Here is a 19,098-nt window from a genome sequence, read left to right on the forward strand (position 1 = left end):
CTCGTGCATAGAAACTACGCATAGACCTAGCTCATGATGCCACTGTTGGGGAACGTAGCAGAAATTCAAAATTTTCCTACGTGTCACCAAGATCGATCTATGGAGAAACTAGCAACGAGGGGAAGGAGAGTGGATCTACATACCCTTGTAGATCGCTATGCGGAAGCGCTCAAGAGAACGGGGTTGAAGGAGTCGTACTCGTCGTGATCCAAATCACCGGAGATCCTAGTGCCGAACGGACGGCACCTCCGCGTTCAACACACGTACAGCCCAGTGACGTCTCCCATGCCTTGATCTAGCAAGGAGAGAGGGAGAGGTTGAGGAAGACTCCATCCAGCAGCAGCACAACGGCGTGGTGGTGGTGGAGGAGCGTGGTACTCCAACAGGGCTTCGCCAAGCACCGCAAGAGACGAGGAGCGAGAGGGGTAGGGCTGCACCAACAGGGAGAGGAACTCCTGTGTTTTGGGCAGCCCAAACCTCAACTATATATAGGGGAAGGGGAGGGGCTGCGCCCCCACCTAGGGTTCCCTCCCTAGGGGTGGCGGCAGCCCCCTAGATCCCATCTAGGGGCGGCCAAGGGGAGGGGAGAGGGGGAGGCGCACCAGGGTGGGCCTTAGGGCCCATCTGCCCTAGGGTTTGCCCCCTTCCCCTCTTCCTTGCGCCTTGGGCCTTGGTGGGGGGGGGGGGCGCACCAGCTCACCTGGGGCTGGTCCCCTCCCACACTTGGCCCATGCAGCCCTCCGGGGCTTGTGGCCCCACTTGGTGGACCCCCGGGACCCTCCCGGTGGTCCCGGTACGTCACCGATAAAACCCGAAACTTTTCCGGTGACCAAAACAGGACTCCCCATATATAAATCTTTACCTCCGGACCATTCCGGAACTCCTCGTGACGTCCGGGATCTCATCCGGGACTCCGAACAACATTCGGTAACCACATACAAACTTCCTTTATAACCCTAGCGTCATCGAACCTTAAGTGTGTAGACCCTATGGGTTCGGGAACCATGCAGACATGACCGAGACGTTCTCCGGTCAATAACCAACAGCGGGATCTGGATACCCATGTTGGCTCCCACATGCTCCACGATGATCTCATCGGATGAACCACGATGTCAAGGACTTAATCAATCCCGTATACAATTCCCTTTGTCTATCGGTACGATACTTGCCCGAGATTCGATCGTCGGTATCCCGATACCTTGTTCAATCTCGTTACCGGCAAGTCTCTTTACTCGTTCCGTAACACCTCATCCCGTGATCAACTCCTTGGTCACACTGTGCACATTATGATGATGTCCTACCGAGTGGGCCCAGAGATACCTCTCCGTTTACACGGAGTGACAAATCCCAGTCTTGATTCGTGCCAACCTAACAGACACTTTTGGAGATACCTGTAGTGTACCTTTATAGCCACCCAGTTACGTTGTGACGTTTGGCACACCCAAAGCACTCCTACGGTATCCGGGAGTTGCACAATCTCATGGTCTAAGGAAATGATACTTGACATTAGAAAAGCTTTAGCATACGAACTACATGATCTTGTGCTAGGCTTAGGATTGGGTCTTGTCCATCACATCATTCTCCTAATGATGTGATCCCGTTATCAACGACATCCAATGTCCATGGTTAGGAAACCGTAACCATCTATTGATCAACGAGCTAGTCAACTAGAGGCTTACTAGGGACATGGTGTTGTCTATGTATCCACACATGTATCTGAGTTTCCTATCAATACAATTCTAGCATGGATAATAAACGATTATCATGAACAAGGAAATATAATAATAATCAATTTATTATTGCCTCTAGGGCATATTTCCAACACACCGGCCCTACATCAATGTAGGAGATTGACACAGAGGTAGTGATGAAGGCAGATGCCCAAGTTACCGATGTATCAGAGAATTTGGTACTCAAACCTGATCCCATTCTCACCAACACAACGGCAAAAGTGCCCATAAACGATGATGGTCATGCTCAAGCTGACGCTGATGGTGTCAACGACGATGAGATAGACAGGGGCAGAACAGACCAACAATTAGCCAAGGACCCCAGGGCGATGGCTATTGAGAAGGACATGTTTGATTCCTTCCGTCATGACTGGGAGACTGCGTTTAGCCGGCGCAGCAGCCACTTCCTTAACAAGAGTGAGTAGTAGTTAAACATGTGCCTTTGTTTTCTCACTCTTTTTCATTAGTTTACCTTTACCGATCGTCCTTCCTTAACAATTGAATAGGGGATTTACTATAGAAAAATCTAGTAGTACATATCAGTTCATGTTAGATTTCTCACATCAGATTTACTTGGGTGCAGCTACACTGAGTTCCATGCAGTTTACACACTTGGCACCTGGGCGCATCCCATGCGGTGCTGGCGTAGAATCTGCCGTGCAGATCTTCTCCTTCAAGCTCACGGAGGTGAAAGGCGGCTTCAAATTTCCACTGTCCGTGTATGGTGTGGTCGCTGCTCGCGATGCCGTGGACTACAACCGCAACCTTCTCTTCTTTTGTGATAGGAACAACTCCCAAAAACTCACTCAAGATGTACGGTTGCTGGTGTATTAATTTTCTCTCCATTTTCCTTTTGGGATCTTTGTGGTGACTAGCACAAGCATGCAAAGTAGCTTACTCAATGATGCTGATTTCAGGGACTTAGAATTTCACTAAGTCCTTGCCCTGTCATTATTTTTATGCCATATGTTCATGTTGTTTCCTAGTGATTCGTGCCTCTTTTGAGCATGATCAGTAAGGATGTTTTGTAGATATTGTGGTGCTCTATCCATCCATGTCTTTGTTTGCAGTTATGGAGCACCCTAGCTTGAGTCAATCGAGCTCTACTTTTGCTATAAAATGTTCCTGGCAGATTGTTAACATGTTTAGCGATTTTGCCAAGCTTGTTGTTGTTGATCTGTGCATGCTATGTTGTTGTTCTTGCCATGTCTAGCTTCTATGCCATGTCTATTTGATGGGTGTATGCTTAGTTTGTCATGCAATGCCTCGTAGTGAGTGCATCGAGCTCGTAAACATGCCTACTCGTTGACTGTTTTGCCATGCTCCAATTTTTCACTAAGTCTGAATCTGTTTATGTTTTTGCTATGTTCACATGCTTGCAATTGTATTTTCTGATCCCTTTTGGATCATGGTCACTAAGGGACTTTTGTTATATGCTTTGAGTAGCTTCATGCCATGCCTTGATTTGCCATGATATGTGCCTATAGTATGTAGTTTTCATGCTCTAAACATTGCTTCCTGGTGATAATTCCTGACTTGTGTTATTTTTTCTAAGTCTGTAACCTGTTATCTTTTGCACTTTTGCCATGCTTGTTTGAACCTGCTATTGAGTGAATTAGCCGTAGCTCAGTGTTCATCTTTTGTCAAGCATCATGAGTGGATCCCTTCCATGTATTTTGTTGTCATGTTGGAGTGCTGTAGCATATTGTTCTTGATGCATTTAGGTGGTCTCGTGCTGTTTATCGCAGACCGGTGCCGTATTTGTTTTGCTTGCCATTTCCACCGTGCATCCGATTCCGGCGATCTTTATATCGATTTCAACCGAAATCACCTCCTCTTTTCAGTTGCACTCTTGGATTTTCAAGTTGAGGCCAGGTTCAATCATTCCTTTCCAAATCATGCATATGCATCACATACCGCATCCCGCATATCATACCATGTTCATGTGTTGGTTATTTAATATGTTTTGTGCTTCTTTACGGTGTTGCTTCTTCGGGTTGGTTCCGGTAACATCACGTTTTTGAGGACCCGTTCGACTATGTCCGTTTGTCTTCTTCATGGACTCGTTCTTCTTCCTTCCGGGATTTCAGGCAAGATGACCATACCCTCGAAATCACTTCTATCTTTGATTGCTAGTTGCTCGCTCTTTTGCTATGCCTATGCTGCGATACCTACCACTTGCTTATCATGCCTCCCATATTGCTAAGCCAAGCCTCTAACCCACCTTGTCCTAGCAAACCGTTGTTTGGCTATGTTACCACTTTGCTCAGCCCCTTTTATAGCGTTGTTAGTTGCAAGTGAAGATTGGAGTTGTTCATCGTTGGAACATGGATATTTTGTTGGGATATCACAATATATCTTACTTAATTTAATGCATCTATATACTTGGTAAAGGGTGGAAGGCTCTGCCTTATGCCTGGTGTTTTGTTCCACTCTTGCCGCCCTAGTTTCCGTCATATCAGTATTATATTCCCGGATTTTGCGTTTCTTACACGGTTGGGTTATAATGGAAACCCCTTAACAGTCCGCCTTGACACTACTAGGGAAAAGCCTATACACAGAATTTTACCAGTAGCGCTGTACAAAATCAAGCGCTGCTGCTACTTAGTAGCAGCGCGCGTAAATAAACCGCGCTACTACTATGACTTTAGCAGTAGCGCGTACTAGCGAAAAGCGTTGCTGCTACGTTTGAACTGGGCGCACATGGCTAGCCCAACCTAGCAGTAGCGCGTATAATGGCCCAACGCTACTGTTAATCTCCTTAGCTGCAGCGCGCTTACGTGTAAAGCGCTGCTACTAACGGAAATAAAATAAAGTGAAAAACAAGTAGAAAAGTAAATGAAAATGAAAGAAATAGAAAAAGGAGAAAGGGAAAAAATAAAATGTAAAGAAAAATAAAAGAAAAAGGGAAAAAGGAGAAAGGAATAGCAGTAGCGGGTTCTGCAGAAAATCGCTATAGCTGCAGCGTGTACTCCAGAATGCGTTGTAGCTAGCGTAGCAGTAGCGCCCTTTCTGGAACGCGCTACTGGTACTTCTGACTTAACCACGCGGTTCGTCCTTCCCCACGGCCACTTCATCCCCCAAATCAACTCCACTCTCACCGCTGCCGTCGCCCCTCGGCCGCCGCGCGCTCTCCCCACGCCGCCCCGACCCCAGATTCAACACCGGCCCCGCCCCCGACCTCAACGCCACCCGGGACGCCGCCCCCGACCCCGACCTCAACGCCGCCCGAACGCCGCCCCCGCCCCCCCTACCTCAACGCCGCCCCGGAGCCCCGACCACGACCTCGACGCCGCCTGCCCCTCCCTCATCGCAGGCACCCGAGGTGAGCACGCCTGCTCCTCCCTCTCCCCTACCTCTGCCTAGGGTTTCTACCTCCATCAAATTAGTTAGGGTGGAAACGAATCGGATGCGGATGCGGCTCAAATGAGTTAGGGTTCATGTAAGGGTGGAAACGAATCAAATTTCTAAGATGAATCATAAAACGAGTAAAATTTGACCACTTATTTCACTTTATAGTTGGATAATTGGAATATCCGCTACAACTTTCCACCCCTATAGGTTCATCAAATTAGATGGTAATTAGGGCAGTAGTTCTTAGGTACTAATTAGTTAGTAAGAACTAGGTACTAATTAGGTACTAGAATATTTTTATTTATAGTAAGTTTATTTTTAGTAAGAACTAGTTGAATTAATAGAACTAGTTAGTAAGAACTTGTTGCTATTTTTTTAGTTAAAGCAATTTTCCCGCATCGACGTGGACGATGCCTATCCCGCATCCTGGTCGTCGAGTCGGCGGAGAACGACACCTGTTTGACCAGATGGGCCATGTCCGGGACTGGGCTCCGCCGGGGTGGTACTGGGAGGCGCTACCTACCGGGGGCGCAGGTTGGTGAGGAGCTAGCCTGTCGTTGACCCGAACCTTTTTTGGTGGCGGTCGCGTGGGCCAGTGACGGTCCAGAGGCTCGAGGACTCCGCGGAGGTGGTGCGTCACCGTGTCAGTGAGGAGGACGCGCACGTCCGTCGCTACTTGTTTGCGTTGGAGCACATGTTCTCCAATACCTGGCAGGTTCTCCAGGGATCTCACTGGAGCTATGATCCCGTGATGGTTCCTTCTCAATGGGTGTCCACCGCCTGCGCCGATACCCGTCGTGTGCTAGGGTTTTAGTTGTACTAGTGATGTTATATGTATGACACTATTCGGGATGTATTAGTGATAATATTCGATGATGTACGGACGCATGAGATGATTTACTTTTGCTTGTTGAATGCATGCTAATTTGAGTCTTATAAGATATTTTGAAATGTATATCTTGTGTTGCTCAATATCCAAGTGGCCGGTCATGTTTGCAGGTTACACCTCCGAGTGGCCTATGTTTTGCCGGAGTGTTGACTCATTTCCGTTCCAGCAAATTTCAGGCGCTCGATATATCCTATTTTAGCAAACGTCATGCCGGATTTTTCCGTGAATTTTGGCATGACTTTTGCCAGAATATGTAGGAAATATCGAGTGCCCCGGATTTGTGTGTTAAGTATCCTGGTAGTTGTCTTCTATTGATTTTCAATTAATGTTTTAACTATGAACATAGGAAATGTCTGACGACAAAAAGGATTTCGGTATTTGCAAATACTGCGAAGACGAGCGCGGCCTGTGCGACGGAATCTTCCTAGATGATGATAGGCGCTTCAGCATCAAGCTGGACGAGAACTTCGAAGTGGATACAGTAAGTCACAACGACAAGTCTTTTTTCGTAATTAAGCATGACATCTGCTTCATTTGCTTCAACTTATTTTTTTTTACTATTCTACTAGCGTATCCCCTGCCATGCAAGGGTTTTTGTATTGGATAAGATAGGTTTCAGTCATACTATGGAGGTAAAGAAAGTTTATTTGAAGACCGAGCATGGTTATATTTTCCACGCAAAATTATACAATTCAGACGACTACACCTATTTTGGATGCAAAACATGGCGAGCACTATGCAAGACTTATGCATTTCAGCCTGATACGGTTTTCACCTTTGATATTCGTCCGGAAGATGATATTGAAGGTAATACCGACATCTGGGTCGATGTGCAGACGCCTCCAGTTACACCAAAATGTAAGTTTCTCAACCATATTTATGTCTTTGATATTGTTTATTCAAAAATAGTTGACAACTAATTTGTATTGTCAGCTTATTTCGGTGCAAGCAAACATGTCTAGCGCTTGGTAGACATGACCTACTACTGTCCCGGGGCTGAACTAAACTGCGAGGAGCTAAGTCATTATGTTTCATGGCTTTAGGATCTTGATACCGTCAAGACAAATTTTCTTCCTGGACTTAGAAATCTTAGTACTGAAAACGTGCGACCAATAGTGTTCGTCATGAACTACGGTCACATCTATTTAGAAAGGATGGTAAGATTTTTACTATTTGTCCTCAGTGCATCTTTTCCATACATTATTTGTGAAGCTAAACTTCGTTGCTAAGTATGTGACCATACGATGTTCTTCAACAGGGACTCCCGATGAATGTTGTGCCTTATGGGATCGAAACTGAAGGTACTATGAGTATTATTAGCTTACGACCAAGATATCCTACATGTTACTTTAGTGCATTCAAGATCAGCGATGAATGCTTAATAGTGCAAGACTGGACCAGATATGTGATGGGGGAGCGCAGACAAGTACTAGGGGGGCAGCAAACAGATGTGCTACCCAAAATTAGGAGACAGGTTCATCTGCATGCTCCAACTTGATCAAGGAGGAGAGCTACACATGTTTTATGTTGTTTTACCTAAGAGAGAGCAGCAGGAGTGATTAGCTAGAAATGAGTTTGAGAATGATGATGTGCTACACTATTACTATGATGATAAAATAGCTAGTGTTGGTGGTAATGACTGATGATTATTATTAGCTAGTGTTAGTGGTGATTAAATAAATATTGTTGGTGCTAATGATTATGATGATGATTAAATAGCTTGTGCTGGCGGATTAGATTCAAGTGGAGGCAACATGTGGTGCACATCGAAAGTACTACTAGTCCAAACTAGATCAAGTTTGGATTAGTAGTATACTTTTGACATGCACCACATATTGCCTCCACTTGAACCTAATCCACCTTCATTTGACACACTGTTATGGACATAATGATGTAAACCTCATAACTGGTATTGTACCAATATTTGTACGATGGCGCATAAATACACTAAAAATAAAAAAATAAAAAACAATACTAGTAGCGATGGAAAGAAAACACGCTTCCAGTAGTTACATTAGCAGCAGCGTGGGAGTGAACAAGCGCTGCAGCTATTTGTCCTAGCAGTAGCGCGTGCGGCACGCGTTACTGCTAAGCAATAGCTGTAGCGCCTTATTAGTAGCGCGCCTACCCGTGCTACTAGTGAGCACAAAACCAGCGCTACTGCTAGGGTTTTCCTTAGTAGTGTGAATAAAACTCCTCCAACAAGGCCCAACATTGGTTTTACCATTCGCCACCTAGCCTATTTTTCCCTTGGGTCGGCCAGCGCAAGGGTCATCTTTATTTAAACCCCCGGGCCAGTGCTTCTCTAAGTGTTGGTCCAAACTAGAGCACCGTGCAGGGCCATCCCTTGGCAACTTGGGTTACGTCGGCTCCTGTACGTTTAGCTTATCCGGTGTGCCCTGAGAACGAGATATGTGCAGCTCCTATCGGGATTGTCGGCACAGCGGGTGGTCTTGCTGGACTTGTTTTACCATTGTCAAGGATGTCTTGTAACCGAGATGCCGAGTCTGATCGAATTGTCTTGGGAGAAGGAATATCATCCGTTGACCGTGAGAGCTTGTGATGGGCTAAGTTGGGACACCCCTGCAGGGATTTGAACTTTCGAAAGCCGTGCCCGCGGTTATGGGCAGATGGGAATTTGTTAATGTCCGGTTGTAGAAAACCTGAAACTTATCTTAATTAAAATGCATCAACCGCGTGTGTAATCGTGATGGTCTCTTTCCGGCGGGGTTCGGAAAGTGAACACGGTGTTGGAGCTATGCTTGACGTAGGTTGTTCTAGGATCACTTCTTGATCATAGTTCATCGATCGTGCTTTTGCCTTCTCTTCTCGCTCTCATTTGCGTATGTTAGCCACCATATATGCTAGTCGCTTGCCGTAGCTCCACCTCATACCTTTACCTTACCTATGAGCTTAAATAGTCTTGATCGCGAGGGTGTGAGATTGCTGAGTCCCCGTGATTCACAGATACTTCCAAAACCAGTTTGCAGGTGCCGATCATACCGTAGAGGTGACGCAACCAAGCTCAAGGAGGATCTCTATGAAGATCGTGTTCGTTATGTTGTTTCCGTTTCCAGTTGATCAGTAGTGGAGCCCAGTTGGAACGATCGGGGATCTGTGTAGCATTTGGGGTAGTCTTCTTTTATTTTGGTTCCGTAGATGGACCTTGATTGTATCTGGATGATGTAATGTTTTATTCATGTAATTGTGTGAAGTGGCGATTGTAAGCCAGCTATGTATCTCTCCCTTATGTATTACATGGGTTGTGAAGATTACCTCACTTGCAACATTGCTTTCAATGCGGTTATGCCTCTAAGTCGTGCTTCGACACGTGGGAGATATAGCCGCATCGAGGGCGTTACAACACGCTAGCTCTGTCCCATGGCCGTTGTTGCGATGTAGCTCCACCGTGCCATCCCCGGCGACGCCCGCACCCCCCCCCCCCCCCCCCCGCGACGCGTCCCGCATGGGCCCGGCGGAGAGGCTCCTCGACTCTATCATGAAGGCACCTCCGTCTGAGTGTCAAGGGCGGATGATAAGTGTTGACATATAAATGTATTGACTAGTCTCTTTCATAAGATCGGTCTTTTGATTGCATTGGCTAGAGCATGCACTTCTACATGGTATCGGAGCCAAAAGATCTTAAGTTCAAGACCCGGCTGGCGCAATTAAATTTTTGTTGCATTGGCTAGAGCATGCATAGGCACAGCGCCGTCGTCACTTTTTTGGCATGCTCTGCCACACCGCAGCAGCAGGAGGAGGAGGACAAGGCGGCACATGAGGCGTCGTCGAACTTGCTTGATGACATCTTCATGCTCTGGCTCTCGCTCTGCCGCGTCCTGCCCAAGCCCACCATCAAGCCTCACCTGCTCCCGCTCTCACACCTCTTTGTCGCCCACTCGGTCGCCTCTGTCTGCATCATCTCCGACGACCGCGCCGGCTCCGGCTCCCTATCGCGGTCGACTTCACTCGGGCTGGCTGGCCGGAGCGGGTCTGCAAGGTTCTGAGCTCGACTTTCTGCCTTTCTGGTACTTGTGGACCAGGACCTGCCATGCCCGACCGACCCTTCTCCGGCACCCGACGAGCTCGACGGCGACGAGGTCGTCCACCTGACCACCAATTGTCCCTAGTCCCCACAAGGTCGATCCATCTCCGTTTCCCATGTCCCCAAGTTGTTGCTGTTCTAATGTCTAGATTCTCCTTCTTTTCAGCTAGTTCCTATTGGATCATGTCCCCAAGTGTTTCATAGTTTCTGTTCTTTTTTGGTTATTCGTAAGAACAAATTGTACTTCTTCAGAAGTAAGAACAAAATATCAAGGGATATGAAAGCATTCTGCTCTTTTATCCAGATATCCCAACAAAATGATGACCTGTTGTTATACCCAAATCACCACAAGTATCATCATATCTTTGTGTCTTAGGTAGCTATAATTGCAAAGGGCCCGACTAATACGAGGTGCTTCTAGGCTATTACAGCAATGGAAATCAACACCTTCCATGCACATGAAAACACTGTGGCTTGCACTTGTAGTGCTGCTGTCGGCAGAGTTGTGCACTTTAAGGCAATGGTGAGGCATAAGACATAATTAGAAATTTCTATCGGAGGAAGCAAATGACTGGTTGTTTTGACCTACTTGGGCTTGACTTGGGATAGACCATCAGTTCGTAACCAGCCATTGAGCCATAGAACTTACTTCCTCCTCCGTTCCTAAATATAAGTCTTTTTAAAGATTCAATGCGTACTATATACAGATGTATATAGATGTACTTTAGAGTGTAGATTCACTCATTTTGCTTCGTATGTAGTCCATAGTGAAATATCCGGAAAGACATATATTTAGGAACGGAGGGAGTATATAATATAATTTAAATACTTCTTCCGTCCTAAAATACTTGTCAAAGAAATGGACATGGACATTTTTTTGACAAATATTTTCGGATGGAGGGAGTACATCAGTTCAACCATCCCTAAGATGTGTGCGTTACGCAAGTTTTGGGATGTATGAGCTGTTAAACTTGACTTGAAATGAACTTTTTATTTAACAAACAAAAGAACAAGAAGTTGGAGTAGTTACTTTTTCTCAGTATCCATCTTCTTCGTGCCCCCTTCGCAGCACAGCACAGGCCCTGAAATTCCCCAATAATTTAACAGCCCTCTCGCTTGCCGCCGGCGACGGCGGTCCAGATCCGTTGCCAACCTCCGCCCCCTGTTGTGCTCGTCGCATCCTCCTCATCCGAGACCCCAGCATCTCGCGTACGGCAATCCAGTGGTGGGTTCCCTACCTCCCTCGCCTACCCCTCTCAGGACCTAGCAGCACCTCGTCGGCGGCAAGTCGGTGGTGGGCTCCTCGCTTCCTTTCCCTCTCAGGCTCAGGCTCAAGGTTTTTTTTTCTCCAGTGCTCTTCAGTGGCATTGCTCATTACTTGATGGCGAGGCATGACACCTATGACTGACAAGGAAACTCACAAGGCTTGCCGTTGTTAACATAGACTGGGATCATATTAAGGTGTGTGCACTAATTCATTAAATATAGTACTGGTATTTTCTTGATAATTGTCCTCTCTGCCTAAACTATTTTAGCCATACTCAAAAGTTAGTATTTTTATTTAAGTTGCTTGAGAAAGAATGTGTTTGAGGACAACTTGTATTGAGGTTAACATGTACTACCTCTGTTCACTGATGTAAGAAGTTTTGGCTGCCAAAACGTTTTATATTAGTGAACAGATGTAGTATTTCTTTTCTGTTTTGCATTCTTGTATCTATTACATACTTCTGTAAAATCTATCAGGTCCGCTTGCATTGTAAATTTTTAAATAGATGCGACTATGTTGTTTTGCTGGTTTGGTAGGCTGAAGTACGAACCAAAGATTCATGTTTTGTGGCTTAAAGTGTTTCATAGTTTCTGTTCTTTTTGTGGTTATTGAGGAGTAAGAACAAATTGTACTTATTCGGGACTTAAAACAAAATATCAAGGGATATGAAATCACTCTGCTCTTTGATCCAGATATGAGATATCCCCACATAATGATCGCCTATTCTTATACCTAAATCACCACAAGTATCATCATATCTTTGTGTCTTAGGTAGCTATAATTGCAAAGGGCCCGACCAATAAGAGGTGCTTCTAGGCTATTACAGCAATGGAAATCAACACCTTCCATGCACATGAAAACACTTTGGCTTGCACTTGTAGTGCTGCTGTCAGCAGAGTTGTGCGCGTTAAGGCAATGGTGAGGCATAAGACATAATTAGTAGGAAATTTCTATGGGAGGAAGCAAATGACTGGTTGTTTTGACCTACTTGGGATTGATTTGGGATAGACCTTCAGTTGGTAACCAGCCATTGAACTATAAAACTTTTATATAATATAATATCAATACATCAGCACAACCATTTGTAAGATATGCGTGCATTAAGCAAGTCTTATTGGGATGTATGAGCTGTTAAACTTGACTTGAAATGAACTTTGTATTTAACAAAAGAACGAGAAGTTGGAGCTTGCAAAAACATCAAATTGCATCTTCACTTTTCTGATGATACAAGTGCTATACGGTATTCTTACGCTTCTCTCTTCACTGGTCTGATATACGCCTCTGAGCTGCAGCATCAAGTTGTTACTTTTCGTCATCTACGAGTTAGCAAAATAACTTCAATTGCATTCTTAGTTCTTCAGTACACATGATTAGGACATGAACTGTTATTCAACCCTAGCATTTTGTGGTACATATACTTACTAATTCACTAAACCACTACTACAAGCAATTATTTTGAGAGTGAGATGAAAGGTATGACCAGTGACCACCCCACACCCACACTGATGAGCCCAAAGTTTTCCTAGAATCACTCAGGAAAAAATAAACCTCTTTCAGGGAAACCCTAAGCTAGGACCAGGCGGCGGCGAGGGAAACCACAAAAAGGCGAGCAACGGCGGGTGGCGGGCTGGCGGCCCGGCAAGAGGGAGATGCAGAAGGAAGGGGAGATCGTACAGCCTCGTCCCAAGAAGAATCGAGCTGACCTTGCTGATGAGCTCGAGTTCTTCATGGAGCTCCGCAATAAGCTGATGAAGGAGAGGTGTGATTCTTCGAACTCCTACTGTAGTTTTGGCACACAGAAGGGACTTGGTTTTGTCGGCAATCGTATCAAGGTCTTGTGCAAGCGTCTGGGGATAACCGCCGGAACTGCCCACAGTTCCCCCGCGATCTCTGATCCGACTGACCCCTTGGAGAAGCATGTGAATGATCTCAGTTCGACAATAGGAGCAGATCCAATTCAAGATGATGGTGATGGTAGTGCTGATGGCTATGGTGATGAGGAGGAAGAGGATGAGATGGAGTGGGGCAAGCCTGCCATGGAGGAGGAGGAGGAAGTCCGAAGGATCACCGGCCCTACACCAATGTCAGAGATTGATGCAGAGGCAGTGGTGGAGGCAGATGCCCAAGTTACTGATGTATCAGAGAATTTGGTACTCAAACCTGATTCCATTCTCACCAACACAACGGCAAAAGTGCCTATAAACGATGATGGCCATGCTCAAGCTGACGCGATGGTGTCGACGATGATGAGATAGACAGGGGCAGAACAGACCAACAATTAGCCAAGGACACCAGGGCGATGGCTATTGAGAAGGACATGTTTGATTCCTTCCGTCATGACTGGAAGACTGCGTTTAGCCGGCGCAGCGGCCACTTCCTTAACAAGAGTGAGTAGTAGTTAAACCTGTGCCTTTGTTTTCTCACTCTTTTTCATTAGTTTACCTTTACCGATCGTCCTTCCTTAACAATTGAATAGGGGATTTACTATAGAAAAATCTAGTAGTACATATCAGTTCATGTTAGATTTCTCACATCAGATTTACTTGGGTGCAGCTACACTGAGTTCCATGCAGTTTACACACTTGGCACCTGGGCACATCCCATGTGGTGCTGGCGTAGAATCTGCCGTGCAGATCTTCTCCTTCAAGCTCACGGAGGTGAAAGGCGGTTTCAAATTTCCACTGTCCGTGTATGGTGTGGTCGCTGCTCGCGATGCCGTGGACTACAACCGCAACCATCTCTTCTTTTGTGATAGGAACAACTGCCAAAAACTCACTCAAGATGTATGGTTGCTGGTGTATTAATTTGCTCTTCGTTTTCCTTTTGGGATCTTGCTGCCCGTGTCCTCCCTTGTTGATTATAAATTAGTGCGGTGCCTGATATGATGATGCTTTTGCACGCAGGATCCTTATCTGCGCCTGATCGGCCCGTCTCGTGCGGTTAAATTTGAGGACCATGTTAACTATGAGGTCCAGCTTATGGTGAAAGGCAGCGTGAAGTCAAACCAGCAAGCAAGGTAGAGACAACAAAATAGCATGTTCACTGAAGTGGAGGCATCACAAATAACCATGCAAAAATGCATGCAGGTTAGCATTACAGTGGCAAAGACCATCTTAATTTGCCAAAAGCCCGTGGAATGGATCAGAATCGGAACACAACAAAAACGGCAACATTCAGCAAAAAAGGAATTTCCAGTAGTGGATGAAGGTGACTGCCATCTCTCCTTAATTCCAGCAACACCTATCCATCTTCATCAAAATGTGTATATTATTGGTCCGATCCTATAATTGACTAACTAGGTACCACTTAAATGTATCATGTTTAGATAATGTTAATCAATCTACTCTTTATGTGATCTCCCACATGAGAAGAGAGGGATATAAAGGCCCAATCCATCTCGTACAACACCGGTGGTGTGAATTCACAGGCACCACCAAAGTGTGTACGACAGCAGGTGCGACAACAAGTGCTACTGCACGAGTCTGTCGGAAACCAGCGGGTGTCCCTTAAATGCTCCGGTCTTTCATCTTTGAGATACACTGGCATGTTCTCCTTGCTCTTGAGGTCGACAGTCGAGAAGGCACCGCCTTGCTCAACGAGTAAAGCACCTCTGCTTTCTGCAAAGAAGACAAGGCCTATTCTCTTGCTCCCCAACTTGGCTAGCTCAGAGCATTGCCAGACGCCCTGGTCGTGGCTGCCGTCACCTTGATCTTGATCTTGCTTGGTCCAAAGATGAGCCACACCATTCCTTCCAATAGTAACAATGGAAAACCTTCCTTCTTGTCCGGCAATGCATGGGATGGGCGATGTTATGATTGCTCGAACATTGGTCTGGATCTTTGTCATAGATACATGTGATGTGTCTGCGCTTATGTTAAGTGCGTACATCTGGTTTGCTATTTCATCCTTGAACAACCAGTGCACACTACCGTGGGCGATGACGCCGGTGCATGGGCCATGCCTGGTGAGCCCAAACGCCAGACAACACTTGACCGGCGTACTCCAACCACGGGGTGTGTCCGAGCGGTAGGCAGAGACGCATACAAAACCACTGACATGGTCGTTGTAAATTAGTAACACTTGAAACTTAGGCGGCACCATGTGGTCCACCAAGTTACCATCCCATCTCGTGTGGTCCGCGGCGGTGAGAATTGCCCAACCTTTCAGACCGCGGTCCAAGTAGTCTGTCATGTCGAAGGGAGGTGGTGGGAGAAGATGTGTGCTCGTCTTGTCGAGCAGAGGGCGGCACACTGCGAGATGGAGCTTCTGCCGCCTACGGTGGTTGTCGCCATAGCTGACATCAGCCGAGAAGGATGGGAGGACGCGCGTGAGGAGGTAACCACGACGCGCCGCTAGTGGCCTCGCGCAGTCGAACAGCCTGTGGAAGTTGGTGCCGGCGGCGACCAGCGAGTCCAAGGCAAGACGCTCCTGCATGTTGTCGAGACCGGCCTGAAGGCTCAGAAACCACGGAGGCCTGTACAGGCTGATGTCTTTCCCCGAGGCCGAGGGGCGCCGGGCCATGTCGTCGTCGGGGTAATAGTCCTGGGAGAAGATCCCGGCGAGGACGGACGGTCGGCGGCGGAGGAAGTCCCGATCGGTGATGAGGCGGCGCCACCGCTTGCACGTGGCCGCGCAGCGGAGGAGGTCCCGCAGGCCCCGCACGCGCGCCAAGATCTCGCGGAGGGCGTCGTCCCCGATCTCGACGCGGGCGCGGCGTCGTACGCGTGCATCGGCCATCGATCGATCTCGGTTTGCTAGCTAGGGCCAGGCACGATCGATCGATTTGTATGTATTTGTCGACCGAGATGGCGTGGAATACGATCCATGCACGGATCAACGTACTCGTGTGCACCTTAATTACGATGTATGTACATGTATTTTCCGTTCTTTAGATGTACTACTATGTACGTAGACGGCAAAAGTATGGAAGTATGTTACGGATGGGAGCCTACGTAGATTTCACAATGGGCCCTCTTGAATCCAATTTTTTTAGAAACTTCTTTTTCCTCCCTCAAGAAAAGGCGGCGTCGCCGCCGGTCCGCCTCATCTTCGATGGCCTTTGGGCCATGGAGGTGCAGAGGACCTCGGCCTTCTGCTAGCGGGAGGGGCCCATTCTCGTTCTTGTTAGTTTCAACGTCTTGATTGAGGCTGTGTGGTGGCGGCGATTTCCCTTAGTAGGAATAATGTCTGACATTCTATCCCTATCCTGATGGTGCGTCTAGCTTCATTAATTTTTGAAACTCACTCAAACTTTATTTAAGCTTCTCACGTTGGATCTCGTCTGCGACAATATGCAAAATAAAATCTGGAGGCATATGCAGCCACACCTTGCATAATTTATTTGTTACCGCTTCCTTGGCCAGGGAGTGGGCCACACCATTTGCTTCCCGTCTCACCCAAGAGGGGGAAATATCTGGTGCACCGGAGTTTGTGGTGCTACCGGTGCACCAAACTCACATTATGCTTTTAAAATGTTCAAAAAAATCTGAAATAAATTTAGCACACTCATACAACACCATTGTAGGTTGTCACAAAAAATCAAGTTAACATTCAAAATATAACTTGAAAAACAAAAATGACAAATTCAACACTAAATAATACATAACATAACTTGGGCTTTAGGTTTGGCCCATTATCACACCGATGTCAAATTTGTCATTTTTGTAGCTCAAAAAATATTTCAAATTTTTGTATGAATTTTTGTGACATCATACATTGATGCTGTGTTAACGTGCTAGATTTTTTTTTCACATTTTTAAAAACATTCTATGGCATCCGATGCACTGGTAGCAGCACAAGTGCGGGTGCACCGGATACATACCCCACCCAAGAGATCTTCCAGCTTTCCCTTGCATCCAGGAGCTGCCTGACTTCCTCCACAACGGGCCCCAAAGGTGAGGGATCTTTCTGCGTGTTCTGGAGGTTGGAAGCAATCACCATGCAGTTCGTCTCGATGTGTAGATTTGCGATGTTTAAATTGCTAGCCAACTGGGCAGCTGTCCTACATGCCAGGAGCTCGCTCCTCTTCGGGTCACTCCCCAGTGGGAGGACCTGACATGCGCCACCCAAGTATGCACCTGCATGGTTTCTGAAGATCATCCCGGCTCCTCCTGTCTCTCCTTCCTTGGTTGTTGCACCATCCACATTAACCTTGATCCACCCCTCCGCCGGGGGTCTCCATTTTTCTTTCACCCTTGGCCCAACTTGCTTTGTCTTTCGTCCGTGTATAGCCTGCCACTCGTGAAGGAAATATGCCCTAAAGGCAATAATAAAGCTATTATTTATTTCCTTATATCATGATAAATGTTTATTATTCATTGTAGAATTGTATTAACCGGAAACATAATACATGTGTGAATACATAGACAAACAGAGTGTCACTAGTATGTCTCTACTTGACTAGCTCATTGACCAAAGATGGTTATGTTTCCTAACCATAAACATGAGTTATCATTTGATTAACGGGATCACATCATTAGGAGAATGATGTGATTGAGTTGACTCATTCCGTTAGCTTAGCACTTGATCGTTTAGTTTGTTGCTATTGCTTTCTTCATGACTTATACATGTTCCTATGACTATGAGATTATGCAACTCCCGTTTACCGGAGGGACACTTTGTGTGCTACCAAACGTCACAACGTAACTGGGTGATTATAAAGGTGCTCTATAGGTGTCTCCAAAGGTACTTGTTGGGATTGTCACTCCGATTGTCGGAGAGGTATCTCTGGGCCCTCTCGATAATGCACATCACTTAAAGCCTTGCAAGCATTGCAACTAATGAGTTAGTTGCGGGATGATGTGTTACGGAACGAGTAAAGAGACTTGCCGGTAACGAGATTGAACTAGGTATTGAGATACCGACGATCGAATCTCGGGCAAGTAACATACCGATGACAAAGGGAACAACGTATGTTGTTATGCGGTTTGACCGATAAAGATCTTCGTAGAATATGTGGGAGCCAATACGAGCATCCAGGTTCCGCTATTGGTTATTGACCGGAGACGTGTCTCGGTCATGTATACATTGTTCTCGAACCCGTAGGGTCCGCACGCTTAAGGTTTCGATGACAGTTATATTACGAGTTTATATGTTTTGATGTACCGAAGGAGTTCGGAGTCCCGGATGAGATCGGGGACATGACGAGGAGTCTCGAAATGGTCGAGACGTAAAGATCGATATATTGGACGACTATATTCGGACATCGGAAAGGTTCCGAGTGATTCGGGTATTTTTCGAAGTACCGGAGAGTTACGGGAATTCGCCGGGGAGTATATGGGCCTTATTGGGCCATACGGGAATATAGGAGAGAGGCCAAAAGGAAGGAGGCACTCGCCCCCCCTCTGGTCCGAATTGGAGGCGCGCCCTCCTCCTAAGCCGGCCGCCTCCCCCCTTACTCCTTTATATACAGGGGCAGGGGGGCACCTCTAGACACACAAGTTGATCAAGTTGATCGTCTCTTAGCCGTGTGCGGTGCCCCCCTCCACCATAGTGCACCTCGATAATACTGTAGCGGTGCTTAGGCGAAGCCCTGCGTCGGTAGAACATCAATATCGTCACCACGCCGTCGTGCTGACGGAACTCTTCCCCGACATTCTGCTGGGTCGGAGTCCGAGGATCGTCATCGAGCTAAACGTGTGCTACAACTTGGAGGTGCCGTAATTTCGGTGCTTGATCGATCGGGCCGTGAAGACGTACGACTACATCAACCGCGTTGTGCTAACGCTTCCGCTTTCGGTCTACAAGGGTACGTAGACAACACTCTCCCCTCTCGTTGCTATGCATCAGCATGATCTTGCGTGTGCGTAGGATT

The 19,098-nt window shown here is 46.7% G+C and overlaps 2 protein-coding genes across 2 annotated transcripts; one reads left to right on the forward strand and one right to left on the reverse strand.

Annotated features, from left to right (window-relative positions):
- The first annotated feature begins 13,584 nt into the window (after window positions 1-13,584).
- Window positions 13,585-14,305, forward strand: LOC147987751 (uncharacterized). Its single transcript, XM_087542495.1, has 3 exons — window positions 13,585-13,672; window positions 13,839-14,068; window positions 14,189-14,305. Exons 1-3 carry the CDS (start codon window positions 13,585-13,587, stop codon window positions 14,303-14,305), a joined length of 435 nt encoding a protein of 144 aa, XP_087398621.1.
- A 301-nt stretch (window positions 14,306-14,606) lies between these two features.
- LOC147987752 (uncharacterized) lies at window positions 14,607-16,022 on the reverse strand. The gene has a single exon (XM_087542496.1). The coding sequence runs from the start codon at window positions 16,020-16,022 to the stop codon at window positions 14,607-14,609; it is 1,416 nt and encodes a 471-aa protein (XP_087398622.1).
- Window positions 16,023-19,098: the final 3,076 nt, after the last annotated feature.

This window comes from Triticum urartu, chromosome 2A (assembly GCF_056163025.1).
Source record: "Triticum urartu cultivar PI428250 chromosome 2A, HENAU_Tu73, whole genome shotgun sequence".
NCBI classification, from domain to species: domain Eukaryota; kingdom Viridiplantae; phylum Streptophyta; class Magnoliopsida; order Poales; family Poaceae; genus Triticum; species Triticum urartu.

Excerpts from the sequence above, each read along its gene's own strand:
- LOC147987751 (XM_087542495.1), top strand. The coding sequence starts at position 13,585 with ATGGCTATTGAGAAGGACATGTTTGATTCCTTCCGTCATGACTGGAAG. Across the intron at positions 13,673-13,838 it reads CGGCCACTTCCTTAACAAGA|CTACACTGAGTTCCATGCAG; the intron begins GTGAGTAGTAGT and ends ACTTGGGTGCAG. Across the intron at positions 14,069-14,188 it reads GCCAAAAACTCACTCAAGAT|GATCCTTATCTGCGCCTGAT; the intron begins GTATGGTTGCTG and ends TTTTGCACGCAG.
- LOC147987752 (XM_087542496.1), bottom strand. The coding sequence starts at position 16,022 with ATGGCCGATGCACGCGTACGACGCCGCGCCCGCGTCGAGATCGGGGAC.